Raw genomic sequence first — 26,017 nt, 5'->3', positions numbered from 1 at the left:
GGGTTAGTGACCCTTCTTCGGAACTGACAAATATTAGAAAATTCACAGGTTATAAGTAGATGAGGTGGGGGTGGGGCAAGAGATAACAAAGGAGGTCGAGATTGGACCAGGCCACATAGCTGACCAAAAGGTCACGGAGCAAAGGCAAACAATATGTTAATGGTGTGTTGAAAGACAAAGCATTAGTACAGATTAGGTGTTAATACACTGAATATTGAACAGCAGCAAGTGCAAACCTGAAAAAAGAACAGTGGGTAAGCAAACTGAACAAACTAAGATGAAATGAAATAAATGCAAAAAAAAGGTTGTAAAAAATGTAAAAAAGAATGTAAAAAAAAAGGAAGAAAAAATAACTAAAAATGAAAGTAAAATGGGGGGCTGTCATGCTCTGAAATTATTGAACTCAATGTTCAGTCCGGCAGGCTGTAGTGTGCCTAATCGGTAGATGAGATGCTGTTCCTCGAGCTTGCGTTGATGTTCACTGGAACACTGCAGCAATCCCAGGACAGAGATGTGAGCATGAGAGCAGGGGGGATTGTTGAAATGGCAAGCAATCGGAAGCTCAGGGTCCTGCTTGCGGACTGAGCGGAGATGTTCCGCAAAGCGGTCCCCCAGTCTGCGCTTGGTCTCCCCAATGTAGAGGAGACCACACTGTGAGCAACGAATACAGTATACTACATTGAAAGAAGTACAAGTAAATCGCTGCTTCACCTGAAAGGAGTGTTTGGGGCCTGGGATAGTGAGGAGAGAGGAGGTAAATGGGCAGGTATTACACCTCCTGCGATTGCAGGGGAAGGTGCCATGGGACGGGGACGAGGTGGTGGGGGTAATGGAGGAGTGGACCAGGGTGTCGCGGAGGGAACGATCCCTTCGGAATGCTGACAGGGGAAGGGAGGGGAAGATGCGACTGGTAGTGGCATCACGCTGGAGGTGGCGGAAATGGCGGAGGATGATCCTTTGGATATGGAGGCTGATGGGGTGAAAAGTGAGGACAAGGGGAACCCTGTCGGTTCTGGGAGGGAGGGGAAGGGGTGAGGGTAGAGGTGCGGGGAATGGGCTGGACACGGTTGAGGGCCCTGTCAACCACAGTGGGGGGAAATCCTCGGTTGAGGAAAAAGGAGGTCATATCAGAAGCACCGTCATGGAAGGTAGCATCATCAGAGCAGATGCGTCGGAGACGGAGAAACTGGGAGAATGGAATGGAGTCCTTGCAGGAGGTAGGGTGTGAAGAAGTGTAGTCGAGGTAGCTGTGGGAGTCGGTGGGCTTATAATGGATATTAGTAGACAACCTATCCCCAGAGATGGAGACAGAGAAGTCGAGGAAGGGAAGGGAAGTGTCAGAGATGGACCATGTAAAGGTGAGAGAAGGGTGGAAATTGGAAGCAAAGTTGATAAAGTTTTCCAGTTCGGGGCGGGAGCAGGAAACGGCACCGATACAGTCATCAATGTACCGGAAAAAGAGTTGGGGGAGGGGGCCTGAGTAGGACTGGAACAAAGAATGCTCGACATATCCCACAAAAAGACAGGCATAACTAGGACCCATGCGGGTACCCATAGCGACACCTTTTACTTGAAGGAAGTGCGTGGAGTTGAAGGAGAAGTTGTTCAATGTGAGAACAAGTTCAGCCAGGCGGAGGAGGGTGGTGTTGGATGGGGACTGGTCGGGCCTCTGTTCCTGGAAGAAGCGGAGAGCCCTCAAACCATCCTGGTGGGGGATGGAGGTGTAGAGCGATTGGACGTCCATAGTGAAGAGGAGGCGGTTGGGACCATGAAACTGGAAATTGTCAAAATGACGTAGGGTGTCAGAAGAGTCACGGATGTAGGTGGGAAGAGACTGGACCAGCGGAGAAAAGATAGAGTCAAGATAGGAAGAAATAAGTTCAGTGGGGCAGGAGCAGGCTGACACAATGGGTCTGCCAGGACAGTCCCGTTTGTGGATTTTGGGAAGGAGGTAGAAGCGGGCTGTCCGGGGTTGTGGGACTATGAGGTTGGAAGCTGTCGAGGGAAGATCTCCAGAGGAGATGAGGTCAGTGACAGTCCTTTGGACGGTGGCTTGATGTTCGGTGGTGGGGTCATGGTCCAGAGGGAGGTAGGAAGAAGTGTCCGTGAGTTGGCGTTGAGCTTCTGCAAGGTAGAGGTCGGTACGCCATACGACAACAGCACCACCCTTGTCTGCAGGTTTGATGACCATGTCGGGGTTAGACCTGAGAGAACGGAGTGCCTCAAGTTCAGAGGGGGACAGGTTAGAGTGTGAGGGGGGCAGAGAAATTGAGATGACCAATGTCTCGCCGACAGTTTTCAATGAAGAGATCAAGAGCGGGTAAGAGGCCAGGGGGAGGGGTCCAGGTAGAGGGAGAATGCTGCAGGCGGGTGAATGGGTCTGCTGGTCGGGGGGAGGACTCCTGGTCAAAGAAGTGAGCCCGGAGGCGGAGGCGACGGAAGAAGAGCTCAACACCATGCCGAGCGCGAATTTCATTGAGGTGGGGGCGTAAGGGGATAAAACTGAGACCTTTGCTGAGTACAGAACGCTCAGCATCAGAGGGGGTGGAGGTCAGAGGGTATAGTGAATACACGGCAAGGGGTCAGATCAGAAGGGGTGGGGTCAGAGGGAAGTGAAGCAGAAGGAGGATCTGGAGGGGCATTAGTCCCCATCAGCTGCTGGAGCTTGCGTTCTTTAACACCTGAAAGGAAGAAAAAAAGTTTTTTGTTAATGCGTCGGATGAGACGAGAGATGAAATGAAACTGCGGAGTAGAACAGCTTTGAGATAAGGTGAGACGGTGCTGCTGGAGAGAGAGGTCCAGTGTGTGAATGTGGCGGCGCATAGCACTGAGTGTAGATCTCAGGATGCGGCGAGAGTAGCAGTCCGAGGAACGTTGTATTTCTCGGAGATACCTGTGATCCTGGGTGGATTCAAAACATGATGGGTGTAACTGCAGTTGGAATCCACGTGGAATAAGTCGGAGCCGGAGACAGTCACTGAGGAAGGAGATGTGGCTGTGAAAACGAGTTTTGGTAGATACCTTATCAAACACCAGGAGGGAAATAGAAAGCAATGAAGGTGAACAAGGTAAAAGAGACAAACGAAAATCCCGTCGGAGAGAAGCGCAGAACTTCTTCAAGGTAGGCATTCCTGGAAGAGAAGTGGCAGTGAATTAAACACTAAAATAAAAGCAAAATACTGCGGATGCTGGAAATCTGAAATAAAAACAAGAAATGCTGGAAATACTCAGCAGGTCTGGCAGCATCTGTGAAAAGAGAAGCAGAGTTAACGTTTCGGGTCAGTGACCCTTCTTCGGAACTGTAAGATTTAATCCAGTTTTGGAAAAGGACAAAGATGGACCGGAAATAAAAGTACTGAATTGGGGAAGGCTGATTTCAATCTGATAAAACAGGATCTGGCCAAAGTGGACTGGGAGCAGCTACTTGTAGGAAAGTCTACATCAGACCAGTGGGAGTCATTCAAAGAAGAAATAGTGAGAGTTCAGAGCCAACATGTACCCATAAAGGTGAAGGGTAGGACTAACAGGCCCAGGGAACGCTGGATGTCAAGGGATTTAGAGGATTGGATCAGGAAAAAAAGGAGGCTTATGGCAGATCCCAAGTGCTGAAAATAGCGGAGGCACTAGAGGAGTATAGAAAATGTAGGGTGGCACTTAAAAAAGTAATTAGGAGAATGAAGAGGGGGCATGAAAAAACACTGGCGGGCAAGATAAAGGAAAATCCCAAGGCGTTTTATAAGTATATTAAGGGCAAGGGGATAAGCAGGGAAAGAGTAGGGCCCATTAGGGACCAACGTGGCAATCTGTGTGTAGAGCCAGAGAACATAGGTGAGGTTTTAAATGATTACTTTTCATCAGTGTTCACTATGGAGAAGGATGATGTAGGTGTAGAGATCAGGGAGGGGGATTGTAATATACTTGAACATATTAGCATTGAAAGGGAGGAGGTATTAGTAGTTTTAGCGGGCTTAAAAGTGGACAAATCCTCAGGCCCAGATGAGATGTATCCCAGGCTGTTATGTGAGGCAAGGGAAGAGATAGCAGGGGCTTTGGCACAAATTTTCAAATCTTCTCTGGCCACAGGAGAGGTACCAGAGGATTGGAGGACAGCGAATCTGGTACCATTATTCAAGAAGGGTGGTATGGATAAATTACAGGTAATTACAGTCTAACATCAGTGGTTGGGAAAATATTGGAAACAATTCTGAGGGACAGGATTAATCTCCACTTGGAGAGGCAGGGATTAATCAGGGATAGTCACCATGGCTTTGTCAGGGGGAGAGCATGTTGAACTTGATTGAATTTTTCGAGGAGGTGACTAGATGTGTCAATGAGGGTAAAGCAGTTGATGTTGTCTACATGGATTTCAGTAAGGGTTCTGATAAAGTCCCGCATGGGAGATTGGTTAAGAAGGTAAGAGCCCATGGGATCCAGGGCAATTTGGCAAATTGGATCCAAAATTTGCCTATTGGCAGGAGGCAGAGGGTAATGGTCGAGGGCTGTTTTTGCGATTGGAAGCCTGTGACCAGTGGTGTACCACAGGGATCGGTGCTGGGACCCTTACTGTTTGTAGTGTACATTAATGATTTTGATGTGAATATAGGAGGTATGATCAGTAAGTTCACAGATAACATGAAAATTGTTAGTGAGGAGGAAATCCTTAGATTACAGGGAGATATAGATGGGCTGGTAAGATGGGCAGAGCAGTGGCAAATGGAATTTAATCCTGAGAAGTGCGAAGTAATGCATTTTGGGAGGTTTAACAAGGCAAGGGAATATACAATGGATGGTAGGACCCTAGGAAGTACAGAGGGTCAGAAGGACCTTGGTGTACTTGTCCATAGATCACTGAAGGCAGCAACACAGGTAGATAAGGTGGTTAGGAAGGCATATGGAATACGTGCCTTTATTAGCCGAGGCATAGAATTTAAGAGCAGGGAGGTTATGATGGAGCGGTATAAAACGCTAGTTAGACCACAGCTGGAGTACTGTGTACAGTTCTGGTCACCACACTTTAGGAAGGATGTGATTGCACTGGGGAGGGTGCAGAGGAGATTCACCAGGATGTTGCCTGGGCTGGAGCATTTCAGCTATGAAGAGAGGCTGAAAAGGCTAGGGTTGTTTTCCTTGGAGCAGAGAGGGCTGAGGGGGGACATGATTGAGGTGTACAAGATTATGAGGGGCATTGATAGGTTAGATGGGAGGAAACCAGGGGGCATAGATTTAGGGTAAGGGGCAGGAGGTTTGGGGGAGATTTGAGGAAACATTTTTTCACCCAGAGGGTGGTTGGAATCTGGAACGCACTGCCTGAAGAGGTGGTGGAGGCAGGAACCCTCACAACATTTAAGAAGTATTTAGATGAGCACCTGAAACACCATAGCATACAGGGCTACGGGCCAAGTGCAGGAATATGGGATTAGAATAGTTGGATGCTGTATGGCCGGCACAGACACGATGGGCCAAAGGGCCTGTTTATGTGCTTTTGTAACTCTATGACGTGCTGTGAAGATCATGTTGGTTGTTCCTCTGGGGTGGGTCAGAAGGACCTCCTCTGCAATTGGTGAGAGGTGATTAAGAAGTATCCTAGCTAGTACTTTGTCAACAGTTGAGAGCAATGCTATATATCCCTGTTGTTGCTACAGTTTGACTTATATACTTTCTTGAAGATTGTGATTGTCACGGCATCTCTGCGATAACTTGGAATTTCTTCATTCTGCCAGAGATTCACAAACAGGGCATGTATCTGAGAGATCAATATGTCTCCTCTGTGTTTCAGTACTTCTGCAGAGATATTGTCAGGACCAGAAGCTTTGTTATTTTTCATCTGCTTGGTAGCAGTTTATCACTTTATTGAGCACTGGATCATTGTCTAGCTCACTTCTGATCGTATGTTGTGGGAGGTTTTCCAGCAGGTGCATGTCCACCATGGAGCTCTGATTGATTAGCTCTACAAAGTTCTCTTTCCAGCGGGTTTTGATAATGTCCATGTCTTTGAGGAAAGTCTTGCCATCTTTGGATCTTACCCGTGTTGGTCTGTGTGCTGAAGGTCCTGAGATCTCTTTGGTTGTCTGCAGCCTTCTCTGTCCACCATTTATTCTACGAATCGCGGGTTTGAACTTGAACTTTGGCTGCCTGGTGGTTGAGTGTTTTTTCTGTGGAGTTTGGATCCTGTTATCAGGTTTGGAATGCTGTCCATTTACAATTGATGAGTTTGCATATTTTTGTATCGTTCTTCTCAAACCAGTCTTGATGTCTTTTAGTGGTGTGTCCGAGGATTTCTTGGCATGCCTGAGTGGTGAGGGATTTCATAGAATCATAGAATGGTTACAGCACAGAATGAGGCCATTCAGCCCATTGTGTCTGTGCTGGCTCTCTGTAAGAGCAACTCACCTAGTCCCACTCCCCCACCTTTTACTTGTGGCCCTGCAAATTTTTTCTTTTCAGATAATTATCCAATTCTCTTTTGAAAGCCATGATTGAATCTGCCTCCAGCACACTCTCAGGCAGTGCATTTCAGATCTGAACCACTCGCTGCATGAAAAGGTTTTTCCTCGTGTCGTCATTGCTTCTTTTGCCAATCATCTTAAATCAGTGTCCTCTGGTTCTGGAACTTTCTCCATACCTGTCAGGGCTGTCAGTTTCTTTTGGGGACCACTTCAAGCACCAGTCCAAGCAGATGAGTCAGTGGTCTTCCCAGCATTTGTTGGCCATAACCATAGCACGTGTAATGTGCACATCTTTTTGATCCTTGGTCCTGAGTATCACGTAGTCTATGAAGTGCTAGTGTTTCAATCTTGGGATGTTGCCAGGATGTCTTGAAATGTTATTTTTTGACATTAGAGGGTGTTAGTGACCACAAGATGGAGTTCAGCCCACAGTGTAAGGAGGTGCACCATTGGGATTGGACTTTCCAACTCCATGCATTGCAATGGTGTTGGACTAAAGGGTGTGATTGTCCCCCATCCTGGCATTGAAATCACTGAGAAGTATGATCTTTGACTGTGATGGTACAGCTGCCAAAGCTGCATTTAGGTTAGAAGATTTCAAGAGTGAACTATACAGTAAATGGAAAAGTCCTGGAGAAAATTGATGTCCAGAGAGATTTGGGTGTTCAGGTCCACTGTTCCCTGAAGGTGGCAACGCAGGTAAATAGAGTGGTCAAGAAGGCATACGGCATGCTTTCCTTCATCGGACGGGGCATTGAGTACAAGAGTTGGCAGGTCATGTTACAGTTGTATAGGACTTTGGTTCGGCCACATTTTGAATACTGTGTACAGTTCTGGTCGCCACATTATCAAAAGGATGTGGATGCTTTGGAGAGGGTGCAGAGGAGGTTCACCAGGATGTTGCCTGGTATGGAGGGCGCTAGCTATGAAGAGAGGTTGAGTAGATTAGGATTATTTTCATTAGAAAGACGGAGGTTGAGGGGGGACCTGATTGAGGTGTACAAAATCATGAGAGGTATAGACAGGGTGGACAGCAAGAGGCTTTTTCCCAGAGTGGGGGTTTCAATTACTAGAGGACACGAGTTCAAAGTGAAAGGGGAAATGTTTAGGGGGGATATGCGTGGAAAGTTCTTTACGCAGAGGGTGGTGGGCACCTGGAACGCGTTGCCAGCGGAGGTGGTAGACGCGGGCACGATGGAGTCTTTTAAGATGTATCTAGACAGATACATGAATGGGCAGGAAGAAAAGAGATACAGAACCTTAGAAAATAGGCGACATGTTTAGAGAGAGGATCTGGATCGGCGCAGGCTTGGAGGGCCGAAGGGCCTGTTCCTGTGCTGTAATTATCTTTGTTCTTTGTTCTTTGTTCTATTTCTTCACTGGGCTCTCTGAGTCTAAAGTAGATGAATAAGGACTGATGAGGGCGGCAGATTAATAGTGTCACAAGACGCTCATTGATCCCGATAGGGGCTTCATGGAGTCTCTTCCTAAGTTACTTTTTGTTGGAAAAGCCGTCTCCATGAATTCTGTAATGAGAACAGAAAGTGCTGGAAATACTCAGCAGCTCTGGCAGCATCTATGTCGAGAGAAGCAAAGTTAACGTTTCAGGTCTGTGACCTTTCATCAGAACGGGTTTGGAGTGAAGCAGGCTATTTTCAGGGCATCTTTTCTAGCCCTTTCCCCTAGTGGGGTAAGTACAGCTAATACTGATGAGGGCTGCTCAGACACAGCTACAAACCCTGTACTTCCATTCTGCCTCGATTAAGAATGGAGCAGTTAATTGGTAAGTGCCACCTTTGTGTCAGATTGTGATGAGAAGCTCCCAGATATCACGATCCTGCCCCATCATCACTACCTGATTGGCAAAGAGCTTGAGGAAATTTGCCATCTGTAGAAGGGCCTGTGTGTGGTCCTTTTAGAGTGGGAAGCCTGTTGCATAGCAGGTACCAGACTGTCTTGGCAGGGCACTTCCTATTTTCAATGATCAGGCAAGCTTGTAAAATTGAAAACAAGGCCCTGCTACAACCTTTCATCTGCCTTCACAGTCATGAGCTGTTCCACCATTGAGGGATTTTGCTCTGCTGGGAATTATTGAATGGCAGCCCTTGCTCGCCATGTCACGGGGTGCTGTAAAGTAGGTTTATGAGGGTTTTGAATGGAGTAGAGGCACCACCTCTGCAGACCCCTGCTGCTGCAGTCTGCGACTCCTAGTCATCAGGAGAGGTCCTGCTTATTTCACAGCAAACCTCCATATCTGGAGATTGTTCCAGCTTTCTGCCACTGCCAAAGCAGCTTGCTCAACATAGTATCATATTAGATAGCAGCAGACTAAGAAGGACTTTGAGGAATGCAGAGGTAAGTTTACAATGCCTTTACAATGTGCAAATACTCCGTCCTCAGCTATCTCTCGATTCGAGGACGACGTCTACTCAAGGTTGCGAGTTTCTGCCATGGGTCTTCAGGTGACTGAACAGGCTGATTCTCGACCCGCAGATCTTTGGGCACATGGGGCAGGATGTCCCAGGAGGAAGTGGGATCCGGAACGTGGGATTTGCTTCCTTTTCTTTCCTTCTCTGCCGCCGCTCTGCTTCATCATTAAGGTGTTTGAACTCAAACAGGATGCAGTTTGATGGACAAGTTGTCACCATTTTGAATGATTGGTAGCAAGCTCCTCCCAGTCATCAATATCAATGCTGCCGCGTTTCAACAAGAACTTCAGAGTGTCTTTGAAATGTTTCCTTTGTCCTCCCCGGTTTGCTGAGAATTGAGAAAACAGGATCTGGCAGGGAAGACAGTTTTCGGCCATCCAGACACAGTGTCCAGTCCATTGAAGTTGGTTTTATTGGATGTTTGCCTGAATGCCTGTGGAGCGGCTTCAAGAAGGACACTAGTGTTTGTTCAATGGTCCTCCCATTGAATCCGGAGGATCTGGCAGAGACATTGCTGATGGAATTTCTCTAGTGCTCTTATGTGTCATTGATACACAGTCGCGGTCTCACTGCAGTACAGGAGTGTGGTGATAACAACTGCTCTGTACAATAGGACTTTTATTGACTTGCAGAGGTCTTTGTTGTCAAACACTCGCTGTTGTAGTTTGTAGAAGGCTGAGCTGGCGCAGCTGGTCCAGTGTTAGATCTCCTCGACAATGATGGCCTTTTGAGAAAGGTGGCTGCCAAGGTAAAAGAAATGCTCAATATATTCCAGAGTCTCTCCTTCAACATATATAGGAGTGGAATATTTGGCTGACTAGGTGCGGGTTGATATGAGTTTTGTTTTGGCAACATTCAAGGACAGGCCGAGTCTCTTGTATGCAGAATTGAAGAGATCGAGAGCAGCTTGCAATTCTGGTGCAGAATGGGCAACAACACTGCAGTTATCCACAAACTGTAGATCATGTTTGTCGATGGTGGTCAGTTTAGTTTTGACAAGGAGGCGACTGAGAGTTTTTAAAAAGTTTTCCATCTAGATGATATTTAATACTCACACCAGAGGGCAGCTGATCTTTCATGAGGTGAATAGCCACTGTCAGCTAGATTTTAAATAGTATGGAGGGGCGGGGGGGCTATCACACATGCATGCATGTAAATGCACCAAGTGTGGTGAATAAGTTTGATGAGTTACAAGCACAATTAGCCATCTGGGAATATGATGCAGTGGCAATAATGGAAGCATGGCTTAAAAATGGTGATGACTGGATCCTTAATATTGAAGGATGCAAAGTGTTCAGAAAAGATAGGGGAGGAAAAAAGGGAGGTGGGGTGGCACTACTGATGAGAGAAGACAGTGTAGTGTTGAAAAGGGAGGATATCCTTGAGAGAGCAAGGACAGAAGACGTTTGGTTAGAGTTGAGAAGAAAAAAGGGGATGATAGAAACATAGAAACATAGAAAATAGGAGCAGGAGTAGGCCATTTGGCCCTTCGAGCCTGCTCCGCCATTCATTATGATCATTGGTGATCAACCAACTCAGTAACCTGTTCCGGCTTTCTCCCCATATCTTTTGATCCCTTTAGACCCAAAAGCTATATCAAACCCCTTCTTGTAAACATACAATGTTTTGGCCTCAACTGCTTTCTGTGGTAGCGAATTCCAAGGGCTCACCACTCTCTGGGTGAAGAAATTTCTCCTCATCTCAGTCCTGAAAGGTTTACCCGTATCCTTAGACTATGACCCCTGATTCTGGACTCCCCCACCATTGGGAACATCCTTCCTGCATCTACTCTGTCAAGTCCTGTTAGAATTTTATAGGGTTCTATGAGATCCCCCCCTCACTCTTCTGAACTCCAGCGAATATAATCCTAACCAACTCAATCTCTCCTCATATGTCTGTCCCGCCATCCCAGGAATCAGTCTGGTAAACCATCGCTGCACTCCCTCCATAGCAAGAACATCCTTCCTCAGATAAGGAGACCAAAACTGCACACAATATTCCATGATCATGCCTTGTCCAGCCTTGCAGGAAGTCATGTGTTTTAAGCAATAAAGAACAGAAACCTTGGTGACCTGGGCAAGATGTTTACAGAAATGTGACAGGTCAAGATTTATAGGGGCCAGGAGGCGTGAATTTTGAGATATTGTTTGTGCTTTCACTTTGGACAGTGTGTTGGGGTGTGAACTGTTTTGAAGACAATTGGAGAAAACCAGCCAATAGAGCAGCCACCATCAGCTCATCCTCTTCCATCTCTTTGAGAACTTCCTGAGAATCAAGTATAATAAATAGAGGAAATGAAGTTCCATTTCTCCTGAAAAGCCCGCCAGAAATGCCTGATGCCACATTTCTACTGGAAAGCCTGCCAAACTGATCCTTAATGCGTATTTGGGACGCCAGACCAAAAAGGGACAACTGACATCTTTCCATCTTTCCGGGTAGGCGGTGGCGTACTGGTATTATCACTGGACTAGTAACCCAGAAACCCAGGGTATTTCTCTGGGGACATGGGTTCGAATCCCACCACAGCAGAAGGTGGAATTTGAATTTAATTAATAAATCTGGAATTAAAAAGCTAGTCTAATGATGGCCATGAAACCATTGTCGATTGTTGTAAAAACCCATCTGGTTCATTTACGTCCTTTAGGGAAGGAAATCTGCCGTCCTTACCGAGTCTGGCCTACAAGTGACTCCAGATCCACAGCAATGTGGTTAACTCTTACATGCCCTCTGAAATGGCCTAGCAAGCCACTCAGTTGTGTCTAACCGCTACAAAGTATTTAAAAAGGAATGAAACCGGACGGACCACCTGGCATCGAACTAGGCACCGGAAACGACAATGGTAAACTCAGCCCTGTCGACCCTGCAAAGTCCTCCTTACTAACATCTGGGGGCTTGTGCCAAAGTTGGGAGAGCTGTCCCACAGACTAGTCAAGCAACAGCCTGACATAGTCATACTCACGGAATCATACCTTACAGACAATGTCCCAGACATTTCCATCACCATCCCCGGGTATGTCCTATCCCACCAGCAGGACAGACTCACCAGAGGTGGTGGCACACTGGTATACAGTATGGAGGGAATTGTCCAGGGAGTCCTCAATATCGACTCCGGACCCCATGACATCTCATGGAATCAGGTCAAACATGGGCAAGGTAACCTCCTATTGATTACCACCTACCGCCCTCCCTCAGCTGATCACTCAGTACTCCTCCATGTTGAATACCACTTGGAGGAAGCACTGAGGGTGGCAAGGGCACAAAATGTACTCTGGGTGGGGGACTTCAATGTCCATCACCAAGAGTGGCTCGGTAGCACCACTAGGCCGAGTCCTAAAGGACATAGCTGCTAGACTGGGTCTGCGGCAGGTGGTGGGGGAACCAACACGAGGGAAAAACATACTTGACCACGTCCTCACCAATCTGCCTGCCGCAGATGCTTCTGTCCATGACAGTATTGGTAGGAGTGACCACCACACAGTACTTGTGGAGACGAAGTCCCGCCTTCACATTGAGGATACCGTCCATCGTGTTGTGTGGCACTATCACCGTGCTGAATGGGATAGATTTCAAACAGATCTAGCAATGCAAAACTGGGCATCCATGAGGCGCTGTGGGCCATCAGCAGCAGCAGAATTGTACTCAACCACAATCTGTAACCTCATGGCCCGACATATCCCCCACTCTACCATTACCATCAAGCCAGGAGACCAACCCTGGTTCAATGAAGAGCGCAGGAGGGCATGCCAGGAGCAGCACCAGGCATACCTCAAAATGAGGTGTCAACCTGGTGAAGCTACAACCCAGGAGTATTTGCATGCCAAACTGCGTAAGCAGCATGCGATAGACAGAGCTAAGCGATCCCATAACCAACGGATCAGATCTAAGCTCTGCAGTCCTGCCACATCCAGTCGTGAATGGTGGTGGACAATTAAACAACTAACTGGAGGAGGTGGCTCCACAAATATCCCCATCCTCAATGATGGGGGAGCCCAGCACATCAGTGCGAAAGATAAGGCTGAAGCATTTGCAACGATCTTCAGCCAGAAGTGCCGAGTTGATGATCCATCGGCCTCCTCCTGAAGTCCCCAGCATCACAGATGCCAGACTTCAGCCAATTTGATTCACTCCACGTGATATCAAGAAACGACTGAAGGCAATGGATACTGCAAAAGCTATGGGCCCTGACAATATTCTGGCAATAGTACTGAAGATCTGTGCTCCAGAACTTGCCGCGCCCCGAGCCAAGCTGTTCCAGTACAGCTACAACACTGGCATCTACCCTGCAATGTGGAAAATTGCCCAGGTATGTCCTGTACACAAAAAGCAGGACAAATCCAACATGACCAATTATTGTCCATCAGCCTACTCTCAATCATCAGTGAAGAAATGGAAGGTGTCATCAACAGTGCCATCAAGCGGCACTTGATTAGCAATAACCTGCTCAGTGACTCTCAGTTTGGGTTCTGCCAGGGCCACTCAGCTCCTGACCTCATTACAGCCTTGGTTCAAACATGGACAAAAGAGCTGAACTCAAGAGGTGAGGTGAGAGTGACTGCCCTTGACATCAAGGCAGCATTTGACCGAGTATGGCATCAAGGAGCCCCAGCAAAACTGAGGTCAATGGGAATCAGGGGGAAAACCCACAGCTGGCTGGAGTCATACCTAGCACAAAGGAAGATGGTTGTGGTTGTTGGAGGTCAATCATCTGAGCTCCAGTACATCACTACAGGAGTTCCTCAGGGTAGTGTCCTGGGCCCAACCATCTTCAGCTGCTTCATCAATGACCTTCCTTCAATCACAAGGTCAGAAGTGGGGATGTTCGCTGATGATTGCACAATGTTCAGCACCATTCGTGACTCCTCAGATAATGAAGCAGTCCGTGTAGAAATGCATCAAGACCAGGACAATATCCAGGCTTGGGCTGATAAGTGGCAAGTAGCATTCACGCCACACAGGTGCCAGGCAATGACCACCTCCAACAAGAGAAAATCTAACCATCTTCCCTTGACATTCAATGGCATTACCTTCACTGAATCCCCCACTATCAACATCCTGGGGGTTACCATTGACCAGAAACTGAACTGGAGTAGTCGTAGAATACTGTGGCTGCAAGAGCAGGTCAGAGGCTTGGAATCCTGAGGCGAGTAACTCACCTCCTGACTCCCCAAAGCCTGTCCACCATCTACAAGGTACAAGTCAGGAGTGTGATGGAATACTCTCCACTTGCCTGGATGGGTGCAGCTCCAACAACACTCAAGAAGCCCGACACCATCCAGGACAAAGCAGCCTGCTTGATTGGCACCCCATCCACAAACAAACTCCTTCCACCACCGACGCACAGTAGCAGCAGTGTGTACCATTAACAAGATGCACTGCATCAACACACCAAGGCTCCTTTGACAGCACCTTCCAAACCTGCGACCTCTACCACCCAGAAGAACAAGGGCAGCAGATACATGGGAACACCACCACCTGCAAGTTCCCCTCCAAGCCACACACCATCCTGACTTGAAACTATATCACCATTCCTTCACTGTCGCTGGGTCAAAATCCTGGAACTCCCTTCCTAACAGCACTGTGGATTTATCAACCCCACATGCACGATAGCGGGTCAAGTAGGCAGCTCACCACCACCTTCTCAAGGACAGTTAGGGATGGGCAATAAATGCTGGCCTAGCCAGCGACGCCCACTTCCCAGCAACAAATAAAAAAGATCTGACTCTAGCCCAGGACCCAGTGGAGAGGTGTTTAAATTTGTACAAGCCCTCCCAAAATATGAGGAAAGGGGTGTTGAGGCATTTTTAATTTCTTTTCAAAAGAAAGCCAGACAGATGAAGGAAAGCTGGACACTGCTTCTGCAAAGCAGGTTGATGGGCAGAGCTCAGGAAGTTTATTCCATGCTTTCTGAGGAGGTTTCTGCAGTTTATGAGTTGGAAAAAAGGCTATTTTCACTGCTTATGAGTTGGTCCCTGACGTGTCCAGGCAGAAATTTCGGAACCTTCAGATACAGCCTGGGCAGACTTGCAGAATTTGAGAAGGTAAAGCAAATTTATTTTGATCGTTGGATGCCGGCACTTTAGATAGAGGCCATATATGAGGCTCTTAGGAAATTAATTCTCCTGGAAGAATTTAAAAATTCACTCCCTCCATTAATAAGACCCCATGTAGAGAACCAGAAAGTTTCAACAGCCAGACAGGCAGTGGAAATCGCTGATAAATATGAGCTTGTTTCTAAGTCCAAATCCCTTGTCCATCACCTTTACAAACCCGAGAAGAATAGAAGGTAGGAGGGTGAAAGGAGGGCAAGTAGCCGGGGACAAGAAGGGACAGCTGGGAACACCCTGGGATCTCCTACTCAGGCCAGAAAGGAAGATGCTGAGGGTGGAAGTGAGGTCCACAAGCATAAGTGTTACCATTGTCACAAGGTAGGACACCTTTGTGCAGAATGCTGGATGTTGCGGGGTAAACCCATGGGACTTATTGGGGTACACAAAGCCAGTGTTGAGAAAGGGACCCTGACCGAGAGCATGATAGATCAGGCTGCAGCTCTGACTGAAGCTGTAAGGCCAAGTACAAAAACTGCGGGGGATGTGAGTTATAGGGAATTCTTGTCAAAAGAAAAAGTAACTCCTTATCCCTCAAGTAAGTCAGGTAACCCTATAGTTATACTTAGGGATACAGGAGCCACTCAAAATCTTTTGCTTGGGAAAGGCATAACTTTTCCACCAGACAGCACACTGAATGCCAAGGTTTTAGTAAATGGTATTGGCGGGGAGTTTATACCCGTACTTTTGTATCGGGTGCACCTAGACTGTGATCTAATTTCTGGAACAGTAACTGTAGGAGTTGTCCATAGTTTTCTGGTAGACAGAGTTGACCTACTCCTGGGGAATGATTTGGCCGGAGCGAAGGTAGTAGCTTCTCCAGTAGTCACAGGAAGACCAAGTGAAGTCAAAGAGACAGAACAGTTGCAGGAAAAGTTTCCAGGAATTTATCCTTCATGTGTAGTGACTGAGGAATGGCTAAACAAGTTCCATTATTGGAGGTAAAATTTGCACCACAAGTCAAATGGTTGAATATCTGAAAATTTCTTTGGGGATTTGGATAATCTGAAGGAAGTGTTCAATAAACCTTCTCTGATCAAGGCTCAGCAAACCAATCAGAGTTAAATAAAGTGGCACAATCGGCTCTAACTGAAGCTGAGGCAAAGGGAGTTCCAGAAAGCTACTATATTAAAAATAGGAGACCTCCTCACAGACCTGCGGATGAAGAATGGATGGTTGTTCACCAGATACTGGGACCACCCAAGTATCACTGGGAAATATTAAGGATAGCCCATCAAATTCCTATCGCGGGACGTGTGGGGATCCAGAAGACCCAATCACGTATAGGTCAACGTTTTTACTGACCAGGTCTTTCCAAGGACATGGTGCAGTTTTGTAAAACATGTTATGCGTGCCAGATTGTGGGAAAACCGCAACCTGCCATGAAACCGGCACCTCTAATTCCCATACCAGTTTTTGAGGAACCATTTAGTAGGGTGTTGGTAGACTGTGTAGGACCTTTACCGAAAACAACAACAGGACACCAATATATACTCACTATCATGGATATGGCTATTCGGTTCCCAGAGGCCATTCCCTTGAGAACAATTTCTGCTGGGGTACTGGTAGAGAAGTTAACCCAGTTCTTCACTAGATATGGATTACCCATTGAGATTCAGTCAGATCAAGGTTCCAATTTTATGTCTAAAACTTTTCAGGAAGTTATAAGCAATTTGGGTATAACACAGTTAAAGTCTTCAGCATACCACCCACAGATACAAGGGGGCTTTAGAAAGGTACCATCAGACCCTCAAAACGATGATCAGGGCAGACTGTCATGAATATCCTCATGATTGGGATAAAGGGCTAGAATTCCATTTGTTTGCCACTCGGGATTCACCCAATGGGTTTACTGGTTTTAGTCCTTTGAATTAGTTTATGGACATGAGATAAGAGGTCCTCTAAAATTAATTAGAGAAAGGATTTTAGAACAGAGGGATGAATCCTCTGTGTTGGATTATGTATCCATGTTCCGGGAACGGCTCACGAGAGCCTGCAAAGTGGCTCAGGAACACCTGAAAGCTTCCCAAACAACCATGAAGAAATGGGCAGACAAGCATGTCAAGACCCAAACATTTCAACCAGGGGATGAGGTGTTAGTATCACTGCCTTTACAGAGTGAAGCACTGAAAGCACGGTTCAGTGGTCTGTATAAAGTGGTCAAGAGAATTGGTAAAGTATATTATTTGATTGACACCCCAGTTTGCTGGAAAAAGAATCGGCTGTGTTATATCAATATGTAAAAGCAATATTATCGCTGGGAGGAGGATAAGTGAACACAGGTATGTTAGGGAGTGGGGACAGTGAAGGATGATAGGGATAGTGAGGATGAGGCTGAAGGAGACCTAGACAATTCTCAAATTGAACCTCCAGCAGGCAAACAACAAATCAAGGAGGGTCACAAAGAATACATGAATACATGTCTTGGAATTGTGGAACCACGGATAAAAATATACAAACTACCAACAGGAGCTGTGGCAAAGTATTCCTGATCATTTTCGGTCTGATTAACAAGTTCAAGACAACTCCAAAGCCTAAACAGCATCCGTTACTTCAGTCTTCATGGAGAGCGAGTAATCCTGTACAGGAATGTCCAATCAGTCTGAATCTCTCCAAAGGCTACGTGAATAATTAGTGCCAGACAAACACAACTGAAGAACACCAACAGGCTTTTCTTCAGCTCTTCTGCAGAAGCATCTTGTGTTTCTCCCGTTTGCTGGATGGACTGGAAAATCTTTAACTACTGAAGGCATAGCATCCACTCTCAACTTGTGTAGATTGCAGCAAATTCCGGAAACTATAAAAACTGGGCAGTCTATAATAGGCACTCTCCCACTCTCGGTGAATGTTCCATACTGTATGCTTTATTACCTGCTCGGTCAACCTGTCCTACCACCTTCAATGACTTATGCACATATACACCCAGGTCCCTCTGCTCCTGCACCCCCTTTCGAATTGTACCCTTTATTTTATATTGTCTCTTGTTACGATCATGGCGGGAGCAACGCACTGTCAATTCAGTCCCGTCACTCCATATTATCTTAAGTTTTCCATCCAACCGGAGAACAGCCAAATTAAACACTCTAGTAACCCCCAGAATGCAACAGACCAAACCAGGTGTCTTTAGACAACAACAAATTAACTATTTAAAAAACTAAATCTTAAACACTATTAAGATAAACCTATGCCTATTTTAATCTAACTCCTCTGTTTACACACATACACTCAAAAATAACAGTAAACTGTTTTTTTTAAATGGTGTTTTTAAAAATGTGCTGTCTCTTATGAATAAATAAAATAAGTAAGTCTTTGTGGATTACATTCCTAGTGGATGAGGTATTCTAATGTGGAAATAGTCAAAGGTCACTCGAAGTCTTCACGTGGATTTGATGCAGTTGTCGATTCTTAATAGGCATTCAACTCTTCGGCTGCAGTAGGCATTAACAGTTCCTTCAGCAATACAAACAGTTTCTTGAAAAACTAAGGCTTTACTTCTTTATTTAGGGAATTAACTGGCCTGCAGCTCCTTGTAGAATTTCTGCTGAGAGAGAATAAAATAGCTTCTTTCTCTTCAGTACACCTCGCTGGAAAGTCTGGTTTCAGCCAGTTTTTGTCAGTTTTACACACAGTTAAGTGGAAACATTACACCATGTGACCTCTCTCACTGTTGCTATCGCCTAGGTAGCAAAAATGCAGCTGCTAGCACATTGTGCCTTAGAAATTCCAGAACTTTCTCTCCCTTAAAGGTGCAATGTTTTTAACAGTCTTAAAGGCACAAGCTATTTTTAATCCAAAGAGAAAAATAATCACAAATCTGTGACATTATCCTTGTTCTTCCTACCAAAATGAATCACTTCACATTTCTCTGCATTGAACTTCATCTGCCACCAGTCTGCCCATTCCACCAATTTGTCTACGTCCTTTTTAAATTTTATACTATCCTCCTCACAGTTCATAATGTTTCCATGTTTTGTATCATCTGTAAACTTTGAAATTGTGCCCTTTACACCAAGGTCTAGGTCATTAATATATATCAGGAAAAGCAAAGGTCCCAACACTAATCCCTGGGGAACACCACGACAAACCTTCTTCAGCCTGAAAACATCCATTAACCACTACTCTTTGTTTCCTGTCATTCAGCCAATTTTGTATCCATGTTGCTACCGTCCCTTTTATTCCATGAGCTACAAGTTTGTTCACACGTCCGTTGTGTGGCACTGTATCAAATGTCTTTTGAAAGTCCCTGTACACCACATCAACAGCATTGCCCTCATCAACCCTCTCTGTTACCTCCTCAAAAAACTCCAGCAAGTTAGTTAAACGTGATTTTCCCTTAAGAAATCCATGCTGGCTTTCCTTAATTAACTCGCAATTGTGCATGTGACTATTAATTTTGTCTCAAATTATATTTTCTAGAAGTTTTCCCACCATTGAAGTTAAACTGACTGTCCTGTAGTTGCTGGGCTTATCTTCAGCCCCTTTTTTGAACAAGGGTGTAACATTTGCAATTCTCCAGTCCTCTGGCACCACTCCAGAGTCTAAGGAAGACTGAAAAATTATGGCCAGTGCCTCTGCGATTTCCACACTCACTTCCCTCAGTATCCTTTGATGCATCTCATCTGGTCCTGATATTTTATCCACATTAAGTACAGACAGCCTATCTAATACTTCCTATTTATCAATTTTAAACCCTCTAGTGTCTGAATTACCTCCTTTTTCATCATTGCCTGTGTTGCATGTTCTTCCTTGGTAAAGACAAATGCAAAGTATTCATTTAATACCTCAGCTATGCCCTCTGCCTCCATGTGTAAATCTCCTTTCTGGTCCCTAATAGGCCCCACTCCTCCTTTTACCACTCTTTTACTATTTAATTTAATTGAATACGTCTTTAAATATTTAAATAAAGTGGCAGGGCTTACTGCCCTTTAAAAATGGCATCAGTGCCTGCACACAGGCAGTTGACAACATTGCTGGGGTTGACAGCCTGCTCCCTCCATGTGATTGCTATTTAAATGAACTGCTGAGCCTAGGATTGCGGCAGCTCTTTGGTGTTCAGGCCACACGGGCAGGCCGCCATTTTTAAAATCCAGCTATGCTTTCATATTTAGAGTCGGAACAACGCGAAGACCTAACAAGGCTACTCACAGCATTTAAAAGAGTCTGTAGGGATAAGCCAGGATGTACAACCTTAGGTACACATGATGTGAATGTAGAGGAATCCTTTCCCATAAAACAGCATCCTTATTGTTTAAGTCCAGAGAAAGAAGCCCAGGTAAAAGCAGAAATCCAATACATGCTGGAAAACAGCTGGAGTTCCCCAGTGGTGTTATGGCTAAACTGCCAGTTCAACTAGACTAAGTATAGACGACAGAAAAGTTAATGCAGTAACAAAGACAGATTCCTATCCAATTCCTCACTTGGGAGACTGAATTGACAGAGTGGGCAGTGCCATGTTTCTCACAAAAGTAGATTTGTTAAAGGGGTACTGGTAGGTTCATTTAACACCCTGAGCTAAAGAAATATCGGCCTTTGTCACTTGATGGTTTTTTCCAATGCCGAGTGATGCCATTCAGGCTACAAAATGCCCCAGCCACCTTTCAGAGACTAATGAACCAAGTAGTCACCAGTGTTCCTAACTATGTTGTTTACCTTGATGATGTGCTGGTATACAGTGACACTTGGAAGGACCACTTGGAACAATTAGAAACTCTGTTTAGAAAATTACAGTCAGCTGATTTGCTAATAAACTTTGCAAAAAATTCAAAAACTAGAATGCCAGGCTATTCCGATGGCATTTACTACTACAGCCCTAACACTTATAGATTATCCCCATTGCAGGGAAAAAAATAACGTATTTGTGGATGCTTTGTCTAGTATCTGACATTGCTTTGAGTTATCTGAGTGCAAAGATGGTACAAAGCAGAACTGTATTAGCGACAGGTAAAGAGTGAATGAGAATGAGTGTGGAAATGTGTTTTAATATTTGTCATCTGTTTTTTTCACTCTTTGTAATGAAATGCATTTAAAAATGCCATTTCATTCCTCCAAGGATGGAGGTGTTATGAAAGTGCTTCTATATTTTTTATGATGTATATGTTTTTGAGCACTTATATTTAAATTTTGAAGATGGATTCATTGGAAGACTGAAAATTTTATGGAAGCTGGACTTTGCCTTGTTGTTGACAGTTCATTAAAAGGACATTGAGATGTTCAAAAACAGCCTTGCTGGAGGTCATGTGCTCTGAGCAATAATCAAGAGAAACCTTGGTGACCTGGGGAAGATGTTTAGAGAAGTGACAGGTTAGGATTTATAGGGGTCAGGAGGCTAGACTCTTGAGATATAGTTTTTGGTTTTGCTTTGGACAGTGTGTCATAGAGAGATACAGCACTGAAACAGGCCCTTTGGCCCACTGAGTCTGTGCTGACCATCAATTTATACTAATCCTACATTAATCCCATTTTCCCTGTCACATCTCCACCTTCCCTCAATCCTCCTACCACCTACCTATCCTCAGGGCAATTTTTACAATGGCCAATTTAACCCATCAACCCGTAAGTCTTTTGCATGTGGGAAGAAACCTGAGCATCCGGAGGAAACCCACACGGTCACAGGGAGATCTTGCAAACTACGCACAGGCAGTACCCAGAACCGAACCCGGGTCACTGGAGCTGTGAGGCTGCGGTGCTAACCACTGCACCACCCCACTGTATTGGGGTGAGAGCTGTTTTGAAGGCAGTTGGAGAAAAACAGCCAAGAGAGCAGCCACCATCAGCTCACCCTCTTCCATCTCTTTGAGAACTTCCTGAGAATCAAGTTTAAGAAATAGAGAAACTGATGCTGCATTTCTCCTGAAAAGCCTGCCAAACTGATCCTCAATGTCACCCGCTCTAGAAAGATCCCAGTGATAGCCATCTATGCATATTTGGGACGTCAGACCAAAAAGAGACAACTGATATCATTCCACATCTCTTTTTTTCTTCAAGAATTAGCAAGTATTTGGCCAAAGTATTCTTTTTTGTCTTTTTTCTGTAACAAGAGCTCTGCAGAGAGAATTTCTGTATTTTTTTCAGTGTGTGAGTATGTGTGTGGGTAATTTAAAAAGGGGAACTTTCATATTTCAATCTGTGTGTTAATGCTTTGCTTCATTACTGGTTAAGTCTTGTTTTATAATAAACTGATAATTTTGTTTATTAAAGAAACCTGGTTGGTGAATTTTATTCTGGGATGAAGAGTAAAGTATATAATTGACCGTATCAGTAACTGGGTAAACATTTAAATAGATGTTGTGACCTGTGAAGAAGTGGAACTAGAAAAGTCAATGCACTGCTCCCACCTCGGTCATAAAGCTTTGGTTAGGGCACAATTAGAGTATTTCATCCAGTTCTGGTCACCGCACTTTAGGAAGGATGCGAGGATCCTTGAGAGGTTGCAGAGGAGATTTACCAGAATGGTTCCAGGGATGGGGGATTTAGCTACAAGGTTAAGTTGGAGAAGCTGGGGTTGTTCTCCCTGGAGCAGAGGAGATTGAGGGGATGTTTGATATAAGTGTACAGGATTATGACAGGTGTGAATAAGGTAGACAAACAGAAGCTTTGCTGATGACACAAGGACTAGAGACACAGGTTTAAGGTTTTATGCAAGAGAAGCATGGGGGAATATGAGGAAGAACTTTTTACACAGTGAGTGGTAATGACCCGGAACTCACTGCCTATGAGGGAACACAGGAACACAGGAAATAGGAGCAGAGTAGGCCATTCGGCACTTCAAGCCTGCTCCATCATTCAACTAGATCAAGGCTGATCTTCTACCCAAATGATATTTTCCCGCACAACCCCATAAGGTGGTGGAAGCAAAGACAATGAATTCAAAAGGAAATTGGGATGGGCACTTGAGGGAAATTAAACTTGCAGGGCTACGGGGATAGAGCAGGGGAGTGGAACTGACTGACTGACTCTACAGAGAGCCAGCCTGGACTTGATGAGCCAACTGACCTCCTCTGTGCCGTATCACTGTGTGTCTATGACTCTATAAAGTGAAATGGATAACAAAGAATCAGGTTTTGCTTGCAAATAAAGCCAGTTATATTTTCGGTGCTGTGATTTTAGGTCATGCTGTATTGAATTGTGGCAATATCTTTCTTTCCAGTTCAGCCGAAGCCTTCAGTAAAGTAAACATGAACTACCGGACGAAGAATGGGTTATCTCTTCTTCATCTCTGCTGCATTTGTGATGGTGAGTCACCTCCAGACTCGACTAGCCTCTTGGCTAGCCTCTCATTCTCAACCTGTACACGTCGCCACACCTCTCTCCTCCTCTAAGGTGCTCCTTAAAATCTACCTCTTCAGGCAAGGCTTTGGCCTCCTGTCCTAATATTTCCTTGTGTAGCTGAGTATCAAACTTTGTCTGATAACACTCCTGTAAAATGTCTTGGGAGATTTTAATGGAGGCATAGAATCTTACAGCACAGAACAAGGCTATTGGGCCTATTCAGCCTAGGCTTGCTCTTTGAAAGGGCTATTCAATTGGTACTGCTCCTGTGCTCTTTCCATACCAGCCGTGCCTGCACTTTTCCCTACTTCCAGTATTTATCCAATTCCCCATTTGAAAGTTATTATTGAATCTGCTTCCACCGCCCTTTCAGACAGCGCGTTCCAGATCACAACAACTCACTGCATTAAAAACTATTCTCCTCATCTCCCCCTAAGATTCTTTTGTCAGTTATCTTAAATCTGTGTTCCCTCTGGTTACTGACCCTCCTACCACTGTAAACAGGCTCCTTATTTACTCTATCAAAAGCATTCATGATTTTGAACACCTCGATTAAATCTCCCCTTAACCTTTTCTGCTCTAAGGAGAACAATCCCAGCTGATCTAGTCTCTCCACAAAACAGAAATCCCTTATCCCTGGAGCTGTTTTTTGGATGGGGCATTAAATCCCCATCTGTCCTCTCAGTTGGGTGTAAAAGATCCCATGACACTATTTTGAAGACTAGGGAAGTTCTCCCCAGTGTCCTGGGGCCAATATTTATGCCTCAGTCAGTATCTGGTCATTATCACATTGCTGTTTATCACAGCTTGCTGTGCACAAATTAGCTGGTGTGTTGCCTACATCACAGCAGTAACTTGATAAGGACTTCACTGGCGCTTTAGGATGTCCTGAGGTTGTGAAAGGCGCTACATAAATGTAAGTTTATTTTTTCGTTTTTCATTCCAATAAATCTCCTCCGCACACTCTTCACCATCTTGATATCCTTCCTAAAGTGTTGTGCCCAGAATTAGACACAATCCTCCAACTGAGGCCTAACCAGTGGTTTATTAAGGTTTATAAATGTTAAAGGCAAGTTGTGCCTCAGAGCTGAAGGCAAATGGTATGTTGGCCTTTATTGCAAGGGGATTTGAGTTTAGGAGTAAAGATGTCTCACTGCAATTGTATAGAGACCTGGTGAGACCACACCTGGAGTATTGTGCACAGTTTTGGTCTCCTCATCTAAGGAAGGATATACTTGCCATAGAGGGAGTGCAACGAATGTTCACCAGACTGATTCCTGGGATGGTGGGATTGTCCTTTGAGGAGAGATTGCAGAAACTGGGCCTGTATTCTCTAGAATTTCGAAGAATGAGAGTAGATATCTGGAGACTAATAACATCAAGGGAAAGTGGCACAGGTAGATGATCAGCCATGGTCTCTACTCCTACCCCTATGTTCCTTCCCAGTGAAACTGACTTTCAATCTCCAATCTTGGATCAAATACACAGACATACAGCCTATAATGTGCCAAATTGTCTTTAATACTCATTCTTTTCCCATAGTTTTCCCCCAGAATGATTTGCTCATGATTAGATTTTTATTTATTCATTCTCAGGATTTGGGCATCGCTGGCCAGGCCAGAATTTATTGCCCATTCCACTTGCCCTTGAGAAGTTGGTGGTGAACTGCCTCCTTGAACCAGTGTAGTCTTTGTGGTGATTTATCTTTTAGGGTAACTGAGTGTCCTGCTAGATCATTTCAGAGGGCAGTTGAGTCAACCATATTTCTGTAGGTTTGGAGTCACATGTAGGCCGAGACAAGGCAAGGACAGCAGGTTTCCTTCCTTAAAAGACATTAATGAACTGGAAGACTCTTGTGACAATCTAAAAGCATTAAGGTTTCTTAATTAAGGATCGTTTTTTAATTCCAGGTTTATTCAATTAACTGAATTCAAATTGCCCTTATAGTATTTGAACTCATGACTCTGGATCATCAGTCCAGGCCTCTGGGCTACTAGTCCAGTAACAAAACCAATAAGCTACCATACCCGGTATTTCAATGCAAACTATTGTTCCTTAAGGTAATAAGGCCCATGTCAGGACCCTGATGCTGAAAGGCCTTCGTCCATCCAGGCTGACGAGGAATGGATTCACGGCACTGCATCTGGCTGCTTTCAAGGTGAGTGCTAGACGCGCTCCTTCGACTAAATAGAGGAATATCCTAGAACTTCAACCCTCCAGAGGGATTTAAATTGGTTCCTTTATGTTTCTGAATGCAAAATGTGTTAATTAGGAACAGGGAGCACTGCATATCAGTGCAAAAGCCCAAAACATCCTGGGGGCCATCATTGACCAGAAACTGAACTGGACCAGCCACATAAATGCTGTGGCTACGAGTGCAGGTCAGAGACTGGGAATCCTGCAGTGAATAACTCACCTCCTGTCTCCCCAAAGCCTGTCCACCATCTACAAGGCACAAGTCAAGAGTGTGATGGAATACTCTCCACTTGCTTGCATGGGTGCAGCTCCAACAAAACTCAAGAAGCTTGACACCATCCAGTACAAAGCAACCCGCTTGTTTGGCACCCCATGCACAAACATTCACTCCTTTCATCACCAACATACAGTAGCAGCAGTGTGTACCATCTACAAGATGCACTGCAGCAACACACCAAGGCTCCTTCGACAGCATCTTCCAAACCCATGACCTCTACCACCTAGAAGGACAAGAGCAGCAGATGCATGGGAACACCACCTGCAAGTTCTCCTCCAAGCCACACACCATCCTGAC

At 45.2% G+C, this 26,017-nt stretch overlaps 1 protein-coding gene across 1 annotated transcript in view; it reads left to right on the top strand.

Moving 5' to 3' along the window:
• The window catches only part of tnni3k (TNNI3 interacting kinase), a 240,655-nt gene that overhangs the window by 10,346 nt on the left and 204,292 nt on the right, over positions 1-26,017 (top strand). Inside the window, exons 4-5 of the mRNA XM_068038016.1 lie at positions 23,126-23,211; positions 25,308-25,405. Of these exons, the coding sequence (XP_067894117.1) occupies positions 23,126-23,211; positions 25,308-25,405 (184 nt within the window). The remainder of the gene's footprint in view (positions 1-23,125; positions 23,212-25,307; positions 25,406-26,017) is intronic.

Source organism: Heterodontus francisci, chromosome 8, assembly GCF_036365525.1.
Source record: "Heterodontus francisci isolate sHetFra1 chromosome 8, sHetFra1.hap1, whole genome shotgun sequence".
Classification (NCBI taxonomy): Eukaryota; Metazoa; Chordata; class Chondrichthyes; order Heterodontiformes; family Heterodontidae; genus Heterodontus; species Heterodontus francisci.
The sequence above is the reverse complement of the archived record's forward strand: the minus strand, read 5'-3'. Positions and strand labels throughout refer to the sequence as shown.